The following is a 23,285-nucleotide window of genomic DNA, read 5'->3' as shown; positions in this document are numbered from 1 at the left end:
GATGCGGGCACAAATAGTAATTTGACGTTTTGTTATACCTACAAGTTGTCGCTTAATTATGTGAAGTAGTCATTACCGCAGAAACCGCTGTATAATGCTAATGTACACACTGAAAAACGCGCATACAGATACTTTTGGGACCGCACTACATGGTTCCGTAGCATTCGCAGCGTTGCTATCAAGGAGGTAACAAGGTACATGTGCCGAATAATTTTAAGAAGAAAGTGACAGTGTAAATGCGAGTACGTGCTTTGTGGAAAGAAAAAAATTCGCTCTGACTTTGGTCATTTTAAATCACATTCTTTTTTTGTTAAGAAACATGTTTCGTCTTAGCAAAGGAGCAACTTGCCCTCACTTTCTAAAATAATTATTTATGGTGCTGCTGTGTTCTATTGTTTCGTAGAGATGTTTTAGTGGGTGTAGTAAGTATTCTTAGTAAAAGGATAGATCTTGGCACAAGATTACTCTCTAGACTGTCCAGAATTAAATGCTTATTCCGGCTGTCCGGGCCCAGGAATTGCCCTAAAAATTGCACGGCATGACTCTCTTGCCTTGTAATCTGAGGAGGAAAGAAAAGCAAGCAGAAGTTCAAATTAGATAAGCACTGCAGAAGCTTTGCAACTGTTCGATATTATCAAGGTGTGTCACAGAAAAAAAAAGCACAGTTTCCGCGTGATTAGAGTTACGTGTAATAAATGTCAGAGAGTTTGTCTTTCAGTCTGTCCCATGAAGGACCCCCATCATATTGTTTGAAATAATGTCCTGAATCCGACATCTGATTTAATCAATGGTGGAGGCTGGCACATGTCATGCTTTAAAAGAAAAGAATTGGCCTCCCCCGAAATTGTAGCACGAAGCTACAAAAATAACCAGTACAGATTGTTCATAAAGAAAGCCTCACAGTTGAAGAAACGTTCGTCCTGGTCCGTGACTCAAACTCGTGACCAAGGCCTTCTCGGGGTGGTCTCTCTACCCTGTGAACTAACCAGGAGGCTAGTCGATAGCAGAGCGAGGGCTAATTACTCAACTCGAGGCACTGCGATACTGAAAATGGCAAATTAGTCCTGCGGACCCCTCAAATTGGATACAAGTACATGAAAAGCAAAAATTAGCATCCTGCCGAATACTTGCATATTTCCAAAAAATTCGCGAGTATTCTGGTGGAGGCCAAGTTTTCCCCTTTCATGTACTTTCCCCCACCTTGCGGGATTCGGCAAAACTGATTTGCCATGTCATGCATTAGATGAATGCGTTACTCGTCAGCATGCTACCGTGAGTTTAGCTTGTAGCTAAATAACGTGTAGCTTGTTTGCCAAATAACGTGTAGTAACAATAACGTGTAGCTTGCTTGCCACTGCAGCACCTTCCCAATTTACATAGTGCAGCTTCAGCGCCAAACAACTGGTGAAGGTATACTACGAGGACATATTTTCACGCAAAGCATCTGTTTTACGTCATACGAGACACTCCTGGCCGCACAAATAGCGGCAACAAGCAGAAGACCAAATCGTAGGAACATCGCCCAAGATGGAGCAAAATATTTAGGATTACACTGGAAACAAGCAAAACAGATACTCAACGACACACACACACACACACACACACACACACACACACACACACACACACACACACACACACACACACACACACACACACACACACACACACACACACACACACACACACACACACACACACACACACACACACACACACACACACACACACACACACACACACACACACACACACACACACACACACACACACACACACACTTTTCTTTCATGTGCGATGCCATGATGTGGTGTATCATCGGTGTAATATATTTAAGAGAGCACAAACAAGATGATACACGCAAAGTTTTTTTTACGCAGTCTACCCACAGAGCTTGTCATCATTGAATGTTAAGCAATAAACGCCACGCGCGAGCTTTGTTAGCTTTCTAGGCTTTCTGTGGCTTCTCTTAGGGTGTGGAGGCAGACAAACAGATCAAAAGGTGTATTTATACCATACATATTCAATTGGGCTTTAGTTCTAATAGCGCTAGGCCTCCTTCCGTGCCTTTTCTTGATCGGCGCTGATCCTATAATTTGTCGTAACGGTTCTCGAGCTAAAGAACGATAAAATAATAAATAATTATAAGCTTGTGACGTTTTTACCAAAGTTAGCAACAATTGTTACCTTGAAGTACTGTTCGCCTTCAAGTGTAATTTATCTGGGGTAAGAAAGCACGGCCATTTAATACGTGGGATTTTTATACTTTGTAAAGGCGCACACAGACAACTTCAGAGCAGCACCACAAGGTGCCTCTAAAGCTGGTAATTGACGGACTGATCGAGCATAATATTAATGCAAAGGTATACGCTAAGGTTTCGGATTGTTCTTGGCTCCCTGTCTATAATCGTTGGCAGTCACTGCAATTTACTCGGGGACGAGCCATGTCACTCAGATGTTACGCTTGCTGAGCAAAATCTCCCTCCACTTATTTGAGTTTTATGCAACTACAGTTATGTGTCACCTGGAATGTTCCAGACCGATCACGCTTGTGAATGTCGGGTCATATTCAAAGACTAAGAAGTAATGTCGCTGACAGGTAAACAAAAAATATATTAGCCCGGCCTCCCAGTTCGCACCACAGTTTTTTATATGCTGACAAGTTGGAGACTGAACGTCTGTAAAGATATAATTATGAGCAGGCTCTGTTTTCTCCATTCAAATAAGCACGTGTAAAACGTATTGAACGAGTTCGTATTGAACGCGTACACTATTGAGAATGTTGTATTGCACAACTCGATTTCTTCTGTTGTTGTTTCTTTAACTTTTTTTTCTCTGCGCATTGTCCTAGCCATTTCTTTTTGTTACTAATGTGCTCGCGAGTGGCATTTACTGTATAGCTGTTGTTTATTCTTTGGTATGTACCCATGCTATTGTTTATTTTGTACAGTTAAGCTGATTTTGACCCTTTTTTTTACCAGTGTACCACTTGCATGGGCCCCTACAGGGTCTGCAGTGTTTCCTAAATAAATGAATAAAAAAACAGTTATGGCAGCTATACAAATGCCGTCTATTAGGCTATATGAAGCGGAAAAAATTATATAGAAGTTTCCTGCTACGTGAAAAGGATAAATTTGTTACGTCGGATCTATGAAAGACCTACTGACAACTCTCTGATATGTAATACAGTTGTGAATATTGCATCATTTTACTGTTTTAGATTTCTGAATGGGCGAAGTTTACACAATTTCGATAAAGGTCATTATTGCTAAGTTACACAACTGTAAAGGTGATACCTAAAGTTTTACCTCACGTATTCATATTTAACAGCATGTCACATAAAGGCTAGCCCTAAATTGAACATATCGTGTCTACACCGAATATTCTCACTTTCTTTCTGTCAAATGTAGCAAACATGATCCAGTATTTGTTCAGTGGATGCTGACCTAAACATCTGTTTTTCGTTTTCATGCATTGATGCATGAACTTTTATTTGTTTATTTATTTAAAGATACCTTAAAGGCCCAAAGGGCATTGAGAAGGGATTTTAGTGATTACAATGTTAGCACAAGCAAAGTCGTAAGGGAAAGGATTACAAAGAAAGTGAACAAAGAAACGCAACGCAACAAAATAAATTGCGAAATACAAAAGGCGGTTCAAGCGCAAGGGAACAATTAATTAACTCAACACAAAAGAATGCGTTTGCGAAATAAGCACTAAAAGAGTGTTTGACTGCAAGTGAAGAAGAATACGTAGGACATTGTAAATTAATCATAGCACGTACTTAAACGAATAAACCATGTTACAAGGCTATTGAAGAAAGAAATGTATCTCATGGTGGTCGCGAAGCATATTCAGATTATTATTAGAGGCGATATCACCTGAAAGATCCTTCCACATTCAGATGGCTTTTGCAAGTGCGGATGAGTTAACAGCGTTCGTGTTACCAAAGATGCGCGTGAAGTTGAGGTGATTATGCAGCCTGAGTGACTTGTAACCACGGCTTGAAGGTGTAAATATATGATACTATATTTTAACGAGGTAATGCTTTACTTCTATGTGTGTCTTAATTGGCTTTGTACGGTTCTCCTGGTCCAGAATGGGAAACGCGCGCGATTTTAGTTCATTTGATGCGTTATTCGGAGAACAGTGCCGAAGGCAATACAAAATAAGGAATGTTGAAAAAAGTCAGCGATGCGTGGGAACAGACACTTACTTGTGCATCGCCCCATGCATTGCACACACGATGGAAACCTGTTAGCACTCGTTGCGCATTGGTCGCGCGGAAGTCGCTGGCAGGTCTCGACCGTAGAATTAAAGAACCATCGTGGACCCCAAAGGCACCGTCGACGTTGTGGGTCTTGGCTGCAGACTATTCTGCGCCTGAATGTTGCTGCGAATGGCACCGAAAGAAGCAGTGATGAAATGAAAAATCGCGGAGCCGAAAATATTGCAAAATACAATTTGTTACTTTCTGCCAGCAAGTTGTTGCTGTCGGAAAACTGCACGATTATTTCAGGGTGATACTTGATACAGAAAGATGGCCTAATCAAAACTTTTACATATGGCAGATTTCCTCCACTTAAAGAATGGAAAAAAGGAAGCAGCCCCATAGAGGTACAGAGAAAGCGCGACAAGACAGGAATGACGTTGGTTCAGTGTTCTTTCTGTCTTATCGTTCTTTCTCTCCCTTTTATATCGCGTCTTGGTTTTTTTTTCTAGGTGAGCTGGATTTAGGTCGGATGGCAGAGAAAGAACTCGCTTTGACGATTATTTTTGGTGAAAACATATAATAAAATCTTCTCATGTCGCCAAAGCTAATGTGCAAAGTAATATTGCTGGTGCAGTTGAGATTCCGCGCGCCTTAAAAGTATTGATTGTTCTTCGTCGAACAGAACCCGTAAGTGAGCCGAAAACCCATAGCCGACTCGCAACTTTAGTCTTAACCCGACGCAGAACAGACATCCGTAAGTGCACTTGATATCTATCTTTAAATTTAGGATAATTGAAAGAAATTTTTTAGCTCGGGGAACACAGAGACCGTTGATTTCAGGTCGCCCACTCCCTCGCATGTGATGTCAGTCTGTATGTCATAGTGACAACCAGATTTTCTTGCAGTTCTTGGACGATGACTTGCCTAGAGAAGGTTCGCAATTTCTGTAATGGCGTCGATGTACTCGCTTAGAACGACAGTAGAGCGGGGCTCCCTCGCGGTAACCGTTCGGGCCATGGAACAAACGACACGCGCTCTTGGGGGAGGCGCGGGCTTGAACACGATAAATCACAAGCACACCATTTCCGTGCACAACTGCAGAGTTTTCCTCATAGGTCAATGGTGCGCAGAGCGACATCGTTGGGTCAGCAATCCCCGTCGTCTCGCACAAGAGCATTGGAATGCGTGTGCGACCGTGGGTTGTTTCGCGCATGAAGCAGCGACACCGAATGCGTCGATGGCCGTATCTAACAAAAGGAAACAACTGTGCTGCTACTTTCTTGCTGACATTAACAAATATAATTATTTTGGTTGCGAAAATAAACGTTTTTCTTGTACTTACGTAGGCATGTCGCCTGACAGATTTCTTCAGAATCGAAGTTATTCTCATTTCCGCCGCAACCGCCGTAGGTGAAAATTTTGCAATTCCTTGACCGGACATCAAAAAACCATTTTGGTATGCGCGCTCGGCAGTTGCCAGGTTCTGGTGGTTGCTCACATGGATTCGGTTTTCCCTTTTTGGCTGAAAAATTGTGAAGACATTTCAGTGACAAAGAACGGCCGACATTTGTGAAATCTGTTTCTCATTTATGGCAAATGAGGGGTCTTGGTACATAGTGTTTCTTCAAATAATGTGTTTTTTGCTAATGAGCGCGCGCAATATTCACAATGACAAAGAAACGTCTTGGGCAACATTAGTTAAGAACAACATAAAGATATATGTGCTCATTTGGGCTCACTCTTCAAGGAAGAGAAATATGTAAGCTGAAGGGTCAATACAAAATATGTGCCAGATAATAAAGTGGAAGTCACTTAAATGTGTACGAAAGGTGAAGCGAAATATGAAATAATCACAATATGTTTGTACGAACGACAGAGCCGGTTATCTTGTGTTCACAAGGGAGCAAATGTCCCGGTAACAAAGTTAAAAACTGAAGAAATCGCAGTGTGAGTTGTGCTATCTTACGTAAATGTATGTATTTTTAAGTGTGAAGCTTGTTTACGACCAGGTGTCACAATGTAAAATTTCAACGAGTAGAAAGAGAATTTATTTTAAAGTTTTATTGACGTGCTAACGAACAAAAGGATAAAAATTTGATACTGCCCTAAATTAGGAACAGTCGTCCCACATATTGCCACTACAGTTAAGCTTCCTATAAATACGACCTTCGACTCAACTCAACCATATTTTTTCACCTTACCAACGAGCAGAACTTTAGTTATCGAACAGAAATGGTAGCAGTTACGCAGAACCCTCCATTATGCTCGTCACAACATTGAAGCATTCAAAATGCCTTGCATGACTTCCCTTCTTCGTTAACTCGTTCCTAGACTTGCTCTTTTCAAAGAGGAATAAAGGTTCTCATGACGCTGTAGATAAAATTATCGAGAATCTAAAATAAGGTTGCACTCTTCAAATCCTGTGCAGGAGTATGTTTTCTTGGTTGCAATTTACCAAACGTGCATGCCAATGTTAATAGTTCAACGGATATAGCATACTTTAGCTAGTCCTTAATTTATCACAGCTGCAACTTCCTAATAATGGGCAAACTTATACCAATAGCTGTAAATGCTATCGCGCTATAACGACTTTGTCTGTGCACACAAGAACCAGGCTCCTGTGTAGACATACGATTCTGCCGCATTACTGATTCTCAACACCGCGCAATATGTGAAGCCGTTTAACCGAATTGTATAACAAATCGAGCTTTGTATATAGTGTGTACTGGCAACAACAATAGTTCGAAGCCATTTCAGTTGTAGGAAGAAGCTTTGGTAACGTCTGAGGGATTATCGTACTCGAATACACAGCAGCAGGAAAAGCAGTGTCCATTGGGTAAAACTTAAACAACAAAAAATATTTTTTTAGAAAAACTGGTGCCTGTATTGAAGGTCTTCATTTGTTATAAAATTTATGAAACTTAGTGAGTAATTCGAAGATTAGAACAAAATTTGCAACTCTCTTTTTCTACACCAAAGACATTCTGTCAAAAGTAGCTGTGAGCGTGAAACTACTAAGCTTGAGATGATTAAATTTCCCAAAGGGTAATCTGAAAGGTGGTTTCCGATTGTTAAACTTTAAAGGGTGCGAAATAACTGCAAAATTTCATGTGGAGTAACAGTGAAGCAAAGCAGAACAATTCACGCAAGCGCTAGCGACCAGCGGTTAAGCGTTATAATCGTGAGAATCAAAATGGAATAGAAATAATTATTTGTATCATAATGAAAAACTTAAGACGAGCACGAGAAACTCGACTATGGGGCATCAGAAAAGTGAACAAGCTGACTGTACTAAGCAAGAAAAGAATAACTAAATCAAGTGACAAACTTTGACACACTGAAATATAGGAAAATACAGATGTTCAGGTTTGCTGGTGCCTGTCCGAACAAGTAGCCAAAGTGCTAAACACACAAGAAAGAAAAAAAGGGGAGTTGGACGTACGAAACCAAAAAAATATACCCCAAGCATTTCTGCATTGTCTTTTTTTTTTACTACATAGTACTTTTAGTACTGTGGTAAAGCGATGTTTTGCGAGCGGTTTCTGGTAGTCTAAAAAAAAAGCGTTGAGCAGACATAGCCCTAAGTTAACCAAAGCAAACATAAAGGTTTTACATTGGTAAGTGGTAGTTCGCTCAACCTCCGCGTTCATATGAAATAAATATCGTTATTGTAAAATAGCCTAATGCATGCTTGACGATGCCATACTTGAGTGTGGTACAAATAATGTTCAAGATAGGCTACTTATCGGTGAAATGATGAGAATTTTCTTGTCAGGAATGTTTTGTATATACCACAACATGCGACTAGACTTACGAGCAAAGTGTAAAATTTGCACACAACTAGTGTAACTTAGCCGACGCGAAACTTTGCTCAATACAGCGCTAAATTTGCCCGGTTGGTACGTGTAACAACAAGTAACAGCGTAAAAAGCAAGTAGCAGCCCAAAGAATGGGACGTGCAGACTGTGGAGCTTCTTCTGTATCAGTCAGCAAATCCCGTTCTTTGTGCTTTTACTGGTTTTCTTCTTCCAGAAACTCTGATAATGGACCTCTGCAATCGGGTTTCATTTCCAAAGCTGCGTAGGCTCTGAATTACTTCCTCGAAGCGATGTTTCATGAGCAAGTCATAATATACTGTCCCTGCCTGTGAGGGCTGTGGTGGAAAAAAAAATAGATCTAGAATTTGAGCAGAAAAAACGACCGCATGACGTTAACATACACGGGCGATTTTGCATGTCTCTGGCAGGAAAATTCGGCCACCGAGGCCAAGGTAGAATCAGCGACATGGAGCTTAACAGCGCGACGCTATAATCACTGGGCTAGTACATAGGGTGGGTATACGGAAGGCGCATAAATATATAACTCTATAACGTGTAATTCACTGAGTATCTGCCACTGGGCCTGTGCACTTGTTCAGTGAAGCGCTTTTGCGCCAACGTGAGTTGCTTCTGATGTGCCGCAGGGTATGTGTCGCGATTCAGCGAATGTCCCGACGCTAATTTGGGTCCCGAGTGTATGTCACGGTTCGTATTCAATGGCGAAAAAAATCACGACAAAACTACCAACAGCGCTAAAGCAGAACAGATAGCGCCATGGCAGACTCCACATTTACCCACGTGATCACGGACTCGCGTGCCGCAATTCGGGCATGCGAAAGCGGCAACGTATCTAAAGAAGTCATGCATATACTACTAGCGAGCTCAAAAGAGAGCAAACGATGTCTCTCCTGGTTTCCGGCTCGCATGGGGAAAGACATTCACCCGCAAAAAGCTAACGTCAATGAAACGGCCCACTACCGTGCACGAGAACTTGCCCGCCGCGACGCTCCCACGGCCTCCGAGGGGCTGGCCATTCAGTTTATTGACCCGCTATTCACTTACCAAGAAGTCGCCTCACACTATCGAAAAGGCAAAATCAAACACCCGCTCCCGCACGCCAAACTCGAACGCGCACAGGCCGCCGCGTTTCGAATGCTACAAACATACTCGTATCCGCCACGAGTCCTACAAATCCGACATCCCGGCAAATTGCCCAGACTGCCGAGAACCTTATTGCTCACTCTTGCACATGCTATGGCAATGTACCGCGTTACCAAAGGGTCATCTCTCCAGTGAGCCCGAATGGGAAGAAGCCCTCAAAAGCCCGGACCTCAAACTCCCCCTCAAGGCCATCCAAAGGGCCTAAGAACTGCCGGAGCATCACCACGTGCTATCCCGACTTGGGCGTCGCCTACGGTTTCGGCCCGAGAAGCTCCCCGCATGAAATCTCCAATGGCTTAAAACCCCTCAGGACCTCAATAAAGTTCTTGACTGACTGACCTTTCTCTGTTGCTGGGCGGAGTCGCACTCATGTCATATAGGGTAAAATATTTTTCTTTGAAAATAAAATAACACGGGAGTCGCGCACAAACTTCGTTGTGGCGTGATTGTATGGTGCTGCGTGTTCAATGAAGCGCAACAAACAGGAACCCGCCAGCATACACGCCTCGTTTATACGTGTCTCTGCGTCCACATTACAGTGTGTTGCTGAATCTGATAAGAGTAGAGATTCGCTGTCAGGCAAATTCTGCCGGAGTTTTTAATGCATTGGCATCCTTAGCGTACTTCCCGCCCTTTCCGTGGCCAAATTCCTATGTTCGTACCTGTTTGTATCTATGTCCGTTTGTACCTAACCGTCTTCCCGCCCACAAAGGTCACTAGGCAGTGCGTGGTCGAATGGGTATCGCCTCGAGCTGCTGTGCTGAGGCAAGAGGGCTCTAAAAAAACCATCTGGGTCATGGAGTAGGTGGAAATGTGTAGACACATGTCGCTCTTCAACGAACCTCTTTCACGCTGACACGGGTCACTGTACATACCGGACCGGGCAGTGACCGATGTTCGAAGATGCTCTCTGATGGCGACTTGGAGGACCGATATGTGCCACTCGGTCGGTGCTGGTTTTCAGTGAGCCTCTTTGAGACCATTTCGTGTCACTGGGTATGTGTCCTTAGGGTTGTTCCACTCTTCAATTAACGTCTTTGACCCCAACATAATAACTAGGTATGTACCACCGGCAAGCGGAAGAACAATTACCAGCGTTCGCAGACACCGGCGTGCCATGCTTCTTGTGTTGGAGGCTACGCGGGGACTTCTGGCCTGTGCGACTAGATGGCGCAGCGTGTCCACAAGAAAGCGCGAGAGAGGAGCCCAGATGCCGCATGACGCGTTCCTCAGCGTTCGCATGCCCTGGCGCGCAAATTGCACTTAGGAGGCCACGCGTAGGTTTTGCGGCGGCGGCGCTAGATGATGCCACGAGTTCTTAGAGAAGCGGGAAAGAGACGCTGCAATTCACGCCTCATGCATAACTCGTTTCGACGGTGGTAATATGTTACGCCGGCATATTGAGCTAATGCTCAACGCATCGCCGTCGACAGCCAACGTGAGATGGGTTTCGTCAAATTTTTGTTCCAAGAAACACTGGCACATTTTAACTCCTTTCTAAGGGAGTGTGTAGAGTACTGCCGCTCCAAGATACACTAGCATATGTTCAGAGTGTTTCAGTGATATGAATACAATACACAATTGTTGCTCCGAGAAAGAGTGGCATGGTTTCAGAGCTCTTAGGAAGCAATGGCCGCAGGAGTTTTGCTAGAAGAAATAATGGTGTCGTTTCACAGCTTTTACGGGGCAATTCGTGCGCAATGTTTGCTCAAATAACTGCTCGCATAGCCAGAGAGACTCTCGGCGCAGCTATCGCCTGCATTTGTAGGTGCATGTGTAGGAAGGAAAAAAAGGCTTGGGTTCGGAGTCTGTTTTTTTTTCTTCTTGTACGCATAGAAAACCATAGAACGCATAGAACTGTACTCTGAGTTGTCACTACGATACTTGTTTCCAGGTTGAAAGCTCACATCAATGAGAAGGGTGCTTTCGGCATGTTACGAGTGATATTATTTCTGGCTTTATTTAGGCTGACGACAGAGCTCTGGGGAGATTACTGACGGGAAACGGAGTCAGGAATATAGTAAAAACAGTGCAAGAATTCTATACTGACCTGTACAGCACCCAGAGAAGCCGTGATACCTCCATTCGAAGCAGTCATGAACAAATTTCAGAGACTTCCGCTATAATCAGTGATGAGGTCAAAAGGACATTGCAAGACATGAAATAGGCGAAATTGGCAGGAAATGATGGAATAACAGTATATCTAATGAAAGATGGAGGAGACATACTACTTGGAAAACTGGCAGCTCTTTACACGAAGTGTCTATCGACAGCAAGGGTCCCGGAAAAATGGAAGAATGCAAATATTATAGTAATCCACAGAAAGGGAGATGTTAAAGAATTGAAAAACTATAGGCCCACTAGCTTACTCCCAATATTATATAAAATATTCACCAAAACAAACTCCAATAGAATAAGGGCAATACTGAACTTTTGTCAACCAAGGGAATAGGCTGGCTTCAGGAAGGAATACTCTAAAATGAATCACATCCATGCCATTAATAAATAATCGGAAGATCCACACAGTACAATAAAGCTATCTATGAGGCTTTCATAATTACGAAAAGGCATTTGATTCAGTAGAGATACCAGCAGTCATATAGCCATTACGTAATGAAGGAGTACAGACTGCTTACCTAAATGCCTGTGAAAATATCTACAGAGATTCCACAGTCACCCTAATTCTGCACAAGTAAAGTAGGGAGATACCTATAAAGGAAGGGGTCAGACAAGGTGACACAATCTCTCCAATGCTATTCACTGCGTGCTTGGACGAAGTATTCAAACTATCGAACTGGTAATGCTTAGGAGTAAGGATCGACAGGGAATATCTCAGCAGCCTTCAATTTGCCGATGACATTGTTCTATTCAGCAACACTGCAGATGAGTTGCAACAAATGATTGAGGACCTCAACAAAGAGAGTGTAAGAGTGGGGTTGAAGAATAATATGGAGAAGAACAAAGGTAATGATGAATAGCCGGGCAAGAGAACAAGAATTCAGGAATTCGGAACAAGTCAGCCTCTAGAGTCTGTGAAGGAGTACGTTCACCTAGGTCACTTAATCACAGAAAACCCTGATCATGAGAAGGAAATTTATAGAAAAAAACAAAATGGGCGGGATGGCATACAGCAGGCATTCTCAGCTCCCGAATCGAAGCTTGCCATTATCACTGAAAAGGAAGGTGTACAATCAGCGCATTTTACCGGTGCTAACATATGGGGCAGAGACTTCGAAACTGACAAAGAAGCTTGAGAACAAGTTAAGGACCGCGCAAACAGATATGAAACGAGGAATGCTAGACATAACTTTAAGAGAGAGAAAGAGAGCGGTTTGGATCAGAGAGCAAACGGGTATAACCGATATTCTAATTTACATCAAGAGAATAAAAAATGGAGCTAGGCCAGCCATGTAATGCGCAGGTTAGACAACCGTTGGACCATTACGGTTACACAATGGATACCAAGAGAAGCGAAACGCAGTCGAGGACGGCTGGAGACTAGGTGGAGCGATGAAATTAGGAAATTTGAAGGGGCTTGTTGGAATCGATTGGCACAAGACAGGGTTAACTGGAGATCGCAGGGAGAAGTCTTCGTCTTGCAGTGGACATAAAATAGGTTGATGATGATTATGACGAGTGATGTATTCACACGCGGGTCACTCCTGCTTGCTATTTGAGCAGCCAAGCAGTTGCGTGATCACTTCACACAGGTTCCACCGGACAGGTTCGCATTCACACGGCTGGAGGACACTCGCTGAATGAGCGTGCTTATTATAAACTCTAAGGCTTGTGTGCATTGCCGAAGCACCGGAGGCGAGAGTGTTGTTCACTGGCCTCGCCTCGTTTATCGTACTTGTATTTATCGCCAAAACACCAGGTGCCTAACCTATCTGTGATCCCTTCCGTCGAGTAAATACCTCTTTTGGGAGTGAAATACAGAGAAGTGGTGGATGAGTGCTGAACTGTAACGTGAGTAGAGGCAGCAGCTTAAAAGAAATCCTTTTTCCGCTGCGAGTATATACTCACAGCAAGTTGGTGCCGAATTAGCTCAACACACAAAATAATTTGCCCAAAATGTGCACGAAGCTGCCTCTTCAAGATGAGGTGTAAAATGGCGAGGGGCAAGGAAAGGGGTTCCTAATATCAAAAGGAGATACACATGCCTGACATAAATATTTTTTGTAGCGAAACTCCGCGGCTCTGTTACTAGCATTTGCCTATCATGGCTCGTGCGCAGTGCCTGGCGCATGGCAGACATATATTAATATCAACGTCCTGTTGGCATTTGACTCGCATAATTTTTGTATCGCTTGCAGTATACCTGCTACTGGCCTGTGCTGGAGATGAACACCGGCAGATGATCGATTGCAGATGAGAGCAAGTTCATACGAAAACTTTGTATTTTAAGAGGAAGTGTACTTGTAGGAATATGCGCGGAGTTGCGCCGTTGCGGGAACTCTGCTTGTTATGCACAGGCCAATGACATGAAAGAGAAATTGTTGCGTAGTGAACTCGATTTTGGACTGGACATAGGAGCCTATAAAGCATATAAACATTGCTTGGATTATGTATGTAGGTGCGCCTGGGCCGGATGCCTGACTGGCAGTATTCGTGGGATCTTGTAGTGGCACTTCGTTCTTGTCACATAGAAGATACTCTTGAAATAGTAATCGTATGATGGAATTTTATTCATAGACTATCGAGCTAACTGTGCAGGTTTGAAAGGGGAACGTAACTGCGTCTTTCAATAGTTTAGAAACAAATATCACTGTGGACAAGCACTGAAAAGCTTGTTTATACGTCAAAATAAATAAGTACTACGTAATTCTTACTTCTCTTCGGGGGCGTGAACTAAAATAGACGGCGGGGAAGAAAATACCACGCATTAGCAACTCGGCCACTACATGCCACGTTCTGAAGTAATTACTACAACGTATGACTGCATGCGTCGCATTTTGTGTAGGTCAAAGAGATACCGACTCCTTGCTGTCTATCAAGCTACCGCGATCAGTGTAGCCGTGGTAATTCTCTGGCATGATTTAGCAATTTAAGTACGCATTGACTTGGCCAAATATAAAAATGAAGGTCACCAAGAGACTACGCATGCAGCATAGCTATAGCCGGAAGAAGTTGCTGGTGCGGGTTTTGTTCTTTTTCATTCTGTGAGCGAAATTACGTGTTTTTGTTTACCTGGACGTGTTCTTTTACACTTGCTATAGGATTGATGCGGGTATTGTTGTAGCGGCTCGCATAGCCACGAAAAAAAAAAGTGTTCCTCTAACTTTACTTACGTTTACTGTGCTTTGAAGTACAGAAAGCAAGGTAAAACTTTTTTAGAGGTAGTCCACGGCGACTGCGAATAAAATAAGCGGGAATGTCTGTAGCGATGTTTAAAACCACAAGATTATGTCGGCATCGTGTTGGTAAAAACAGATCACAAAATGCAAATGGTGAAGCTCTAACGAGTGGTACGCAAATCATATTACTAGCGGCACTTAAGGAACATACTACATTCTCCAACTTTCCCATGCTGACATACTAAATTATCAAGACTGCCGAACATCACAACCTGTCCAGTAAAAACTGATCACAATACAAATAACCAATATTGTCTAATTGTATTATTTATTTATTATAATTTGAATATTTGAATGGATGAATGAGAGCTAGTCAAGGCTCAAGAAGTATAAATCCTTAGTTGCGCAAAATAGGACATTCAGATATCGAACGTGAATGTAATTTGTTGGTTGTCTTAGGCAATAACGTTTTGAAACTGGTGCCGATAGTGTCACAGTTCCCGCAGGTGGACCTTTCTTGAGTACTGATAATACAAAATTCAGCAATTGTAGTACGCGCGCCTTAATTAAGGTGCGGTAATTACAATAGATGAACGCCATATTTGCGTTTATGCACAATTAGAATTTCCATGGATGCTGTGAATTTGCATATAGCCTACCCAAATATGTGACGAAACATATGCTTGCGCAATGTGTGACGTCAAAGTATCCATCAGGAGTGTATTTTCTTTGTGATCTTAAGCAAGAACTTGCTTAAAAGATACTGCATGATAGGCTAGTTGGGGCGCCATGATATTGAAGCAGTGCATTCGCATGTGACACGTACACGTGCACACAGAAGGGACATACAGAGCGACTGTCTATCTCCTTTCTACGTTTACTTGTACGTGTCAGATGTAAGTGCGCTGCTCCAAAATTAAGCAAAAAAGTTGTGAAACTTGTGCAGATAGTATCATATTTCCTGCAAGTGGACCTGTCTTGAGTCCCGGCAATACGCCCTTTGGTAATTTTAGTACGTGAGCCATATCTAAGAACAAAGATTTAAAATAAATGAATTAACACGATATTAGCATTTAGTTTACAATTGCATTTGCATCACCGCTCTGAGTTTAGGACAAGAAAACCCATTTAGTTCATGTACTCTATGCCTAATAAATCAAAACACATATCGCTTGTGTCCATGAGATCTGTGTTCGCCACAAAGCGGCTTCAGGTGACCAAAAAGAAAAGCATCGTAACTAACACTGCGAATTTCTGCGTAATGCTGCATATATACAAGTGTACCAAAGTTTTCGTATATGGCGTCCGTATGAGAAAGGCGCTCTGCCAGCAGTGGCATACCTGAGCTACTGCTCACCAACAGAACACCTTTGCCACTGAAGCGACACGGCTGGCGTGATCCGGAAGTGAGGAGAATATCTGCCATTGTCCTACACATAAATTCCAAGAAAAAGTAAGCCAACGTCCAAAATAAATGCTCACAGCAGAGTGCAAGGACACGCACCGTCTTGCACTGTTTCGCACACAAATGAAATAAAATGCTGGATACGGGCCCACCACACGCAGGAATGCATTGTTTCGCAGACAGGTGGAGCTATACGGCGCATTTTTATCTTTTCTACGGTTATTATTCGATTTTTTTGTGTTTAAAGCCTGGCAAGGTGTTGCTGGCGGCAGCTAGAAACGCCGACGTTTGTATAAAATTCGTTTTTTTAAAGAAAGCGGTTGGATACGAGAGGACAAAGAAGGTAATGTAAAGGTCCCAAGGCCCGCGCACTTTGCTTAGCGAAATGCGACAACAGAGAACAAAAATAAACATAGCACGGGCTTGGTGGAATGGTAGTTTACATATTACGCTGCTTTTATGATCGTCCAAACTTATACTTATTCAACAGCTTCCGAAAATTAGGCAATTTGTAAATGCACCAGTTAACCGCATGTGTGTTGCATAAGATAATAGTGCTTTAAATCATGAGAACTGGCTTATGATTATAGTGAATAACACTAGGAGGCATCTACCTGGTGTTTTTTAGAACAGCCAGTTTTTAAATATCGCTCGCGGCAGATGGACGAATTGTAGTCATTCAGCTGCACTACTTAAGATGGCGGTGCTAGCACGCACGACTAATTAAAGAAAACACTAATGCGCTTGCAATAATTACTTTATGGCACATAATAAAATTAACAAAATGTAGCCGGTGGGTTCGGAAGGCTTTCAGTTTTGAAGGAATCTTGCGATGCCCCAAGTTTCAAGGTATTTATTCCTAATATGCATTGAAGTACATGACATCAACGTTCCATTTACTTTTGTGCTTCTGTGCGAAAAACGGGTGTTTGTTAAAAAACGGAAGTGCAAGAAATGTGAACTTTTACAGGTTCCACGGTGCATATTTGAAAACACGCGGAATCCTTAGAAGTCGTTCGAGCTGCATATTATTTGCAAACTCACTAGTTACAACTCCTAAATTGCAAGATGTGTCGTAAAGTAATCAATAAAAAAGTTGAGTAGGAAATTTTTCCAAGCTATTGGATTATGCATTTTGATACATCCTGCCAGTTTGTGCACCACTTCGAGCATTCCAACTCAAGGACTACCGTTACGGTATCGGCCACAAGTGATTTTATGAAATATGTATGGTCTAAAAAAATTCCCTTTGTATCTCTTAGATTTCACTGCTTAATGGATCCGCACTCGCCCCAAGTATTGCGGTTCTGAAGAATAGTTGACTTCCATGAATACTTAACTGTCTCTTGCAAATTTTGGTTCATTATGACAGTGTAACATGTGTTTTCTCAATGAGTTCCCGTTGTAATTCGTCAGGCATCATAAAGGAAAAAGAAAGATATGCGAACGTAGCATACACCACGAACAATATCTTGGGTGTAACTATAGTCACAATACAACATACAATTGATTACCGCAGCAAGATGACGATTTAAAAACTTACGTAGGCACGTCGCTTCGCATAGTTGTCGCGTGTCGAATCGATTCTCGTTCCCTCCGCAACCGCCATAGGTGAATTCTTCACAGGAATCTTTTAGAGGATTATAATACTGCGCTAGTATACGTGCTTTGCAGGGGCCAGTTTCGGGCGGTAGGTTACAAATTCTCGGTCTTCGCGTTTGGGCTGAAAAATGGTGAAGCTCCGTTAACAAGACAATGGAAATACAGCCATCCTTTAGAACCTTCCTATGCTTCATAACCATTGGGAGTGTTTGAGAACACTGATCATTCGGATATTTGGTCGGTGTAAATGGGATAACTAATGGTGAGACCTTTTCACCGGGTCCTACGAGATATCTGGCATTAAAACTTGTCCAAGGGATTGCAGAAATTGTACGCATGATTTATTTGGTTTATCGGGGAGTAGGCGGTTGCTGGAACTCTAGAAAACTCAGTAAAGCCAAAAGTGGAATGCCGTGGTATTGGAAGTATTCTTTTCTGTAAAAGCTATGACGACTGTGAGCTTACCTAGAGGTTGATTGTCACATGTATTTGCACTTTATGCACCCGCATACTGAATATGTTTATTAGAGGTGAAAAAATTCGCTGATTTGCAATAATGGTGCAGGGCTGTTGTTGTTACTAGAGAGTTTTAAAGTAGGAGCCCCAAACGTACAGGAGCTTAAACATACTGGCGCCCCCCAAAAATATCATCAGTTTCACTTCGCATGCCTCAGGTGCAAGAGGTGTTGGGGCTTGTGTAGAGCATGCTATTTTTCAGATACGGAGTGATACTCCACTATAGCCCCGATAACTTTGCGTCAACAAACAGTGTTGCACCCACTGAAGCGACAGCCCTCGTCTAGCATCTCAGTGAAATAATTTCTGAGGTACTGGGGACGTCCACCAAAAGTGATAGCTGGTGCAGGTTATTGCTTTCTCTCATCTCACAGATAAAACACCGGAGTACAAATTGCTGCTTTTTTTCGAGTTAGGTTGTTTCTTTGAGATCTAGTGAGCCGAAGTCGAGATCATTGCGGCTGCCGCACCCAGAGTGATTGATTCATTTTGCGGTTGATGGCGAATAATTTACTGATATAGAACTAAGCGCAATACATTGTTCAATGGTGCTTACCACCCAATACAGCTCATCCTTCTTATTGAAACTGAAAGAACTTGCGCCTACGACAATCCGCAGATGAGTTCTTATATTATAAATTTATCGTAGCTTGGATTTCTAGGAACCATGGCACCGCAAGAGCAGTATGCGAAGAGCGTGCTCTAAACGCTCTTGTAAAGAATGTATTTCCTGCGTGACCCAAAGGCAGCACACTCAGTGCCCCCAGCGTTTGATGCCGCCATTCTAAAATTTTGTAATATTGCAGCCACTCTGCCGCATCCATCAACCATCATAGCACCTTTCTCTTTGTCTGTGGCTTGAACACAGTGGAGTGGTTCAGAATATTTTACCGTAGAACTCTATTAGACAAATGTTGTTATGAGCCCCATTTACGCTGCATCAAAATGGGTGTAACTTAATACTACGAATGTTGTCACGTGGCAGTGAGGGTCACAAACAGTCTCAAAACTGTGAATGACAATCTTGAAGGGGCAGCGCAAAAAATACGATGACAGAAGGCAGGAACACACAGGACAGCGCTGTCCTGTGTGTTCCTGCCTTCTGTCATCGTCTTTTTGCGCTGCCCCTTCAAGATGTTCAACCAGTACCAACTCGCCCAAATGTCGATCCTTCTAAAGAATACATTGTTGCGCCAAAAAAGGAAAATAAAGACTTGAGAAGGAAGAGTACGAAAAGACAGATTGAGCGCTGAAATCTTTTCGTACTCTTCCTTCTCAAGTCTTTATTTTCCTTTTTTGGCGCAACAATGTATTCTTCAGATCCCAACCAACTCGCCCAGCAATAAGTTCTACTCGATCCTTCTACATGTGAATGACAAAATTAACCTTTTATTGGCGAACCTGTGCCCACAAATGTGAGTTACACTTAAACAACATCGACTGCGGCAAATGCAGTCGGCGATCGTCGAAAATTTGATCTGCGGGGCAAGCGCGTTGGCTTTTATACATCAGTCATCGAAGGTTCCAAAGTAGTCGCTGGTGCCCGCGTATCTTCCGGAAAGTACTACACAATTCGCGTAGCCCATACGTGCAATCAGATTGCGCAAGTTTCGGTGACAAGATACAGTGGGTAGAACCATCTATAACATTCGAGAAACTTCCGATACATGCAGGAGCATCCTGCGCTGAGCGATAACATTTGTTAGACGATGAAGCGCGGTCCCCCGGTAAAGCTAAACGAGTATACGTGTCAATGTGGTGGCAGGAGATTGTTTTTTTTTTAGGCGTAACTTGATGTAGCTGATTAGGAAATGTATTTATCTTGCCGAGGAGCACACGAGCTCTCTAAAGTAACCGTAATGTTTATGCATAAAATCTAGAAATACTTTTCTGTAGAACGTTTTTTGTACTTTTGCATATTATGCTAAGAAGGAGTATATATGAAATAAAATCGGTCAATCTTTGCTTAAAGCCAGGATCGGAAAGTATGAATGCAAAGCATTCGCTAAGCAAAAGTTTAGAATGGTCTCGCCAAACATTTCGCCTCCGCGTAATATTGATATGCGCATAATATAAAATAAACGGCAGTGTAGATGTTGCCACTGTGAAGGTATGGGAAGCTGCTCCGTTCAGACAATTATAGCACAATATGTTTATTGTGGTTATGGTGCACCGATCACTACATAACGTCGTACATCCCAAATATACATAGCTTTCTTATGGCAATGGTAAATCCAAGCCTAATCGTATCCCACATTTTTTAATCGTATACCCCAAGGACGGTGGAAATTCTTTCTTAAACAGTAGAAGTTCCACACGCCAAAGAAGGAAGGGGAGAATCGTTGCTAGATGCTGGCTGACCTAGCCTGGCAATAGCTGCGAACGACTGCTCTGCCAGGGCGCCAATTATCAATTAATGCGGAGCCCGAATCCCGCCAAAACGCTTACTTCCCTGTATGTGACCAGTCACGAAGACAAAGTTCAACCGGGGCTCTGCAGGCTGCACACCATCTATGCGCCATGTTATCGACCCAGACGGCCCACCATTCAAATCGAACTTTCGCATCGCTGAGGAATGCAATAGAAATTATGCGGCAGAACGAAGTGTTGCACCACTAGAATTTTTAATCACGGTTTAAGTGTATCAAACATATAGAAATCAGGCATGGTAAAGCACTGTCACCTTTTACGTGAAGGTGCGCTGCGCTCTCCAGTGGCTTCGGCTACAGTCTTCAAGGGACACTAACCTTCTGCGTCTGCATTTTCCGAAATTGTACTTGGTTAGAGCGTTATAGTGCGTTGTCTGCATCTTTAAGGGCCGCCCGACATGTTTCCGCTGCTGTTGATTAACAGTGTTATGAAGGGGGGATTTGGGCGTTATGCGGAAGAGTGCATGGATTTTCCTTAGAATATACTGATATTTTCTTGATGTAATGTTTTATCATAGTTTTTAGCTACAAATGTCACTGAGTGATCTACGCGTCGCGCTTGCGCTTTTTCTATTTTTTGTTTGAATGCGAGGGTAAATACCTTAGGGCATACAGGGCAGGGGATGCGGGCGAATAAGGATGATTAAACGAATGGAAAAAGATTGGCGGATATAATGAAGTCCAAGAGGGTTCGATAATGTGGTCCCTGCGTCCTAGCAGTCTAATGGCTAGGATTATGCGGCGAAAATCCCGCTGGTGCGAGGGGCCGGAGCCTCGTCGGTTCCTATTTAAGCCCTTTAAAGTGACTTCTCTTTTATGACATTTTCAAAGTTGGCGTCATAGCGACTCCGACTCTTTTTTTTTTGTTGTTGAAGTGTACCGCCAGAATGTTCCCGTCAATTGAACCATTGTGCCACAACATTTGAGTATTAGGCACTGTCCAAGCGTGGCTTTCTAAATCGAAGTGGGCAATCTTTATGTTATTTCATTTGTTTCGAAGCTGATTCGAGGAGTGTACATTACAGGCCCGGGTAGGAAATATATGCTTGTGGAGAGAGCATAAGTTTAGTGCAATATTTTATTTCTGTTGAAGCTACGTTATGAGTAAGGGCTGGTATTTGATACTATCCTGGATGGGGAAAGCTCGTAAAATGGTACGATGCCTTAGTAATACTAAAAGCTACTTCACTACAATGATCATTCGCGACGTGATGCCGACCAACTATTCTGAAGCAGGTTCCAGTAGAACAGCTTATCAGGCAAGTTCAAATAATTACTCATCATTACAATACAAAATACACGTTAAAATGGAGTCATTCAAAGTTGAATTATTTAAAATTTTGTGACTTTCAGAAAATATTAACACACTCATTGATGCTGTAGTCCGCACTAAATAAATCTGAATGCAAGAAAGCAGGCTCTATTTGAGTGGCATTTGCCCATATTTATCTTCTATAAAGCAATGTCCTGGTTGTGTTACATGACGGCACTGTGTAAACAGAAAGAACTGAGTAAAAGCAGTACTCGACGGGTCATACCTAAGCATGCCGAACCATAGGTTATCCGCCCCTTATTCTCTGCGATACTGTCAGCCCCATATTGTTTCGCTTGTTCCTACAGAAAGGAGGCGCTTACATAGACGCGTCAACTGGATTGACTTTTACTTACATGATATACAATCTCACATCACGCAATATTGTAATGTATAGGCTATATTGTAAAGTATTATATATATAAAAACCAGAAATTCTGCATTGAACTGTAGAAGTATAACTGGAGAACCCATGTAGCCAAAGTTTCACCAATAGGTAAGGAACAAATGCAAGTTCAACACGTAAAGAGATACAAAGTTACATGGACTTTCTAAGGACATGCCATTTGAAAAGGATTTCTGTAAGCTTACGCTTCAGTTTTCGCCACTGACTGAGCTGTTAGGTTATGCCTTGTCGTCCTAAATGTCAGCTGTGTTTATCTCGGTGGAAAAAAGTCTGCTATCAGGCACTTCGCAATGGGTGAAATGAAGTTATCGCTCTGATGAGTTCCTTATCCAGCGAAAAAAGGCCACCTACCATGCCCAGAAGCGACGCAGAAGATAAATCCAAAAACATTGATAGGAACGTTCATGGTTATCTCTTTGAATCACTGGAGGTGAGAGGAACTTTGGAAGTCTTGCAGACATGCACTACTGTGTAAGGCGCTCTATAGACTACTTTCTCTGTAAAACATATTTCTGCTTATGATTTTGCAACCTTTCTTTTCGCAAAGCGAAGCAACGTTGATTTCCTTACAATGCTTCTGCATATCTTCCAGTATGACGATACAATAGCTACTTTGTGAACAACTGCCGCAGCTTCACAGATATTTAGGGCACACCTGTTGCATGTGTGCGCTAGTACCTTTTCTTTTTTAATAAAAACTTCTTTGACCCTTCCGTCCATTTTTGTGATGCTGGACGCTGGCAGCCTTCTACTATTGGCCGGTGCCGGGCATTACTATTGGCCGGTGCCAGGCATATAGTGGTAACCAGTACCAGATACAGTACGAAGCGACGGAGTCCGGGCCGGCCAGGGACGTACGCAAGTGCCGACTCCAACTCGAACACATCGCCGTCGTTTTTCATCGCCTTCATTCTCTAATGATGATTTCTTTCTTGTCCTGACGTCAGCATGGTTCCGACGGCTTCACTCCCTCGTCATCACAGCGTTGTCCCTTCCGCGTCGCCGCGCCGTTGTTTTGGCGCCGCCCCAATAACTCCGTCTTCGTCATTTCATTACCGTCGCGCTATCGTAATCTTGCCATCTTTGTCCTTTTTTTGGGGGCAGAACGCTCCCTAGAGGACACGTC

General features: G+C 42.8%; 1 protein-coding gene across 1 annotated transcript; it reads right to left on the bottom strand.

Moving 5' to 3' along the window:
- Positions 1 to 200: 200 nt before the first annotated feature.
- On the bottom strand, positions 201 to 22,682 carry LOC142587958 (doenitin-1-like). Its single transcript, XM_075699358.1, has 5 exons — positions 22,511 to 22,682; positions 17,438 to 17,617; positions 5,556 to 5,735; positions 4,217 to 4,393; positions 201 to 559 (listed from the first exon to the last, which is right to left on the bottom strand). Exons 1-5 carry the CDS (start codon positions 22,563 to 22,565, stop codon positions 492 to 494), a joined length of 660 nt encoding a protein of 219 aa, XP_075555473.1. The 5' UTR covers positions 22,566 to 22,682; the 3' UTR covers positions 201 to 491.
- Between the last annotated feature and the right edge of the window lie 603 nt (positions 22,683 to 23,285).

The sequence above is a fragment of the Dermacentor variabilis genome, chromosome 7 (genome assembly GCF_050947875.1).
Source record: "Dermacentor variabilis isolate Ectoservices chromosome 7, ASM5094787v1, whole genome shotgun sequence".
Lineage (NCBI taxonomy): Eukaryota > Metazoa > Arthropoda > Arachnida > Ixodida > Ixodidae > Dermacentor > Dermacentor variabilis.
Note: the sequence above shows the minus strand (reverse complement) of the source record. Positions and strands in the feature narration are given on the sequence as shown.

Bases quoted from the DNA above. Each gene is read 5' to 3' on its own strand.
- LOC142587958 (XM_075699358.1), bottom strand. From the start codon at position 22,565: ATGAACGTTCCTATCAATGTTTTTGGATTTATCTTCTGCGTCGCTTCT. The intron at 5,736-17,437 runs GTAAGTTTTTAA...ACAATTTTTCAG, and splicing joins ATGCGAAGCGACGTGCCTAC to CCAAAAAGGGAAAACCGAAT. The intron at 4,394-5,555 runs GTAAGTACAAGA...TGCCATTCGCAG, and splicing joins CTGTCAGGCGACATGCCTAC to CAACATTCAGGCGCAGAATA.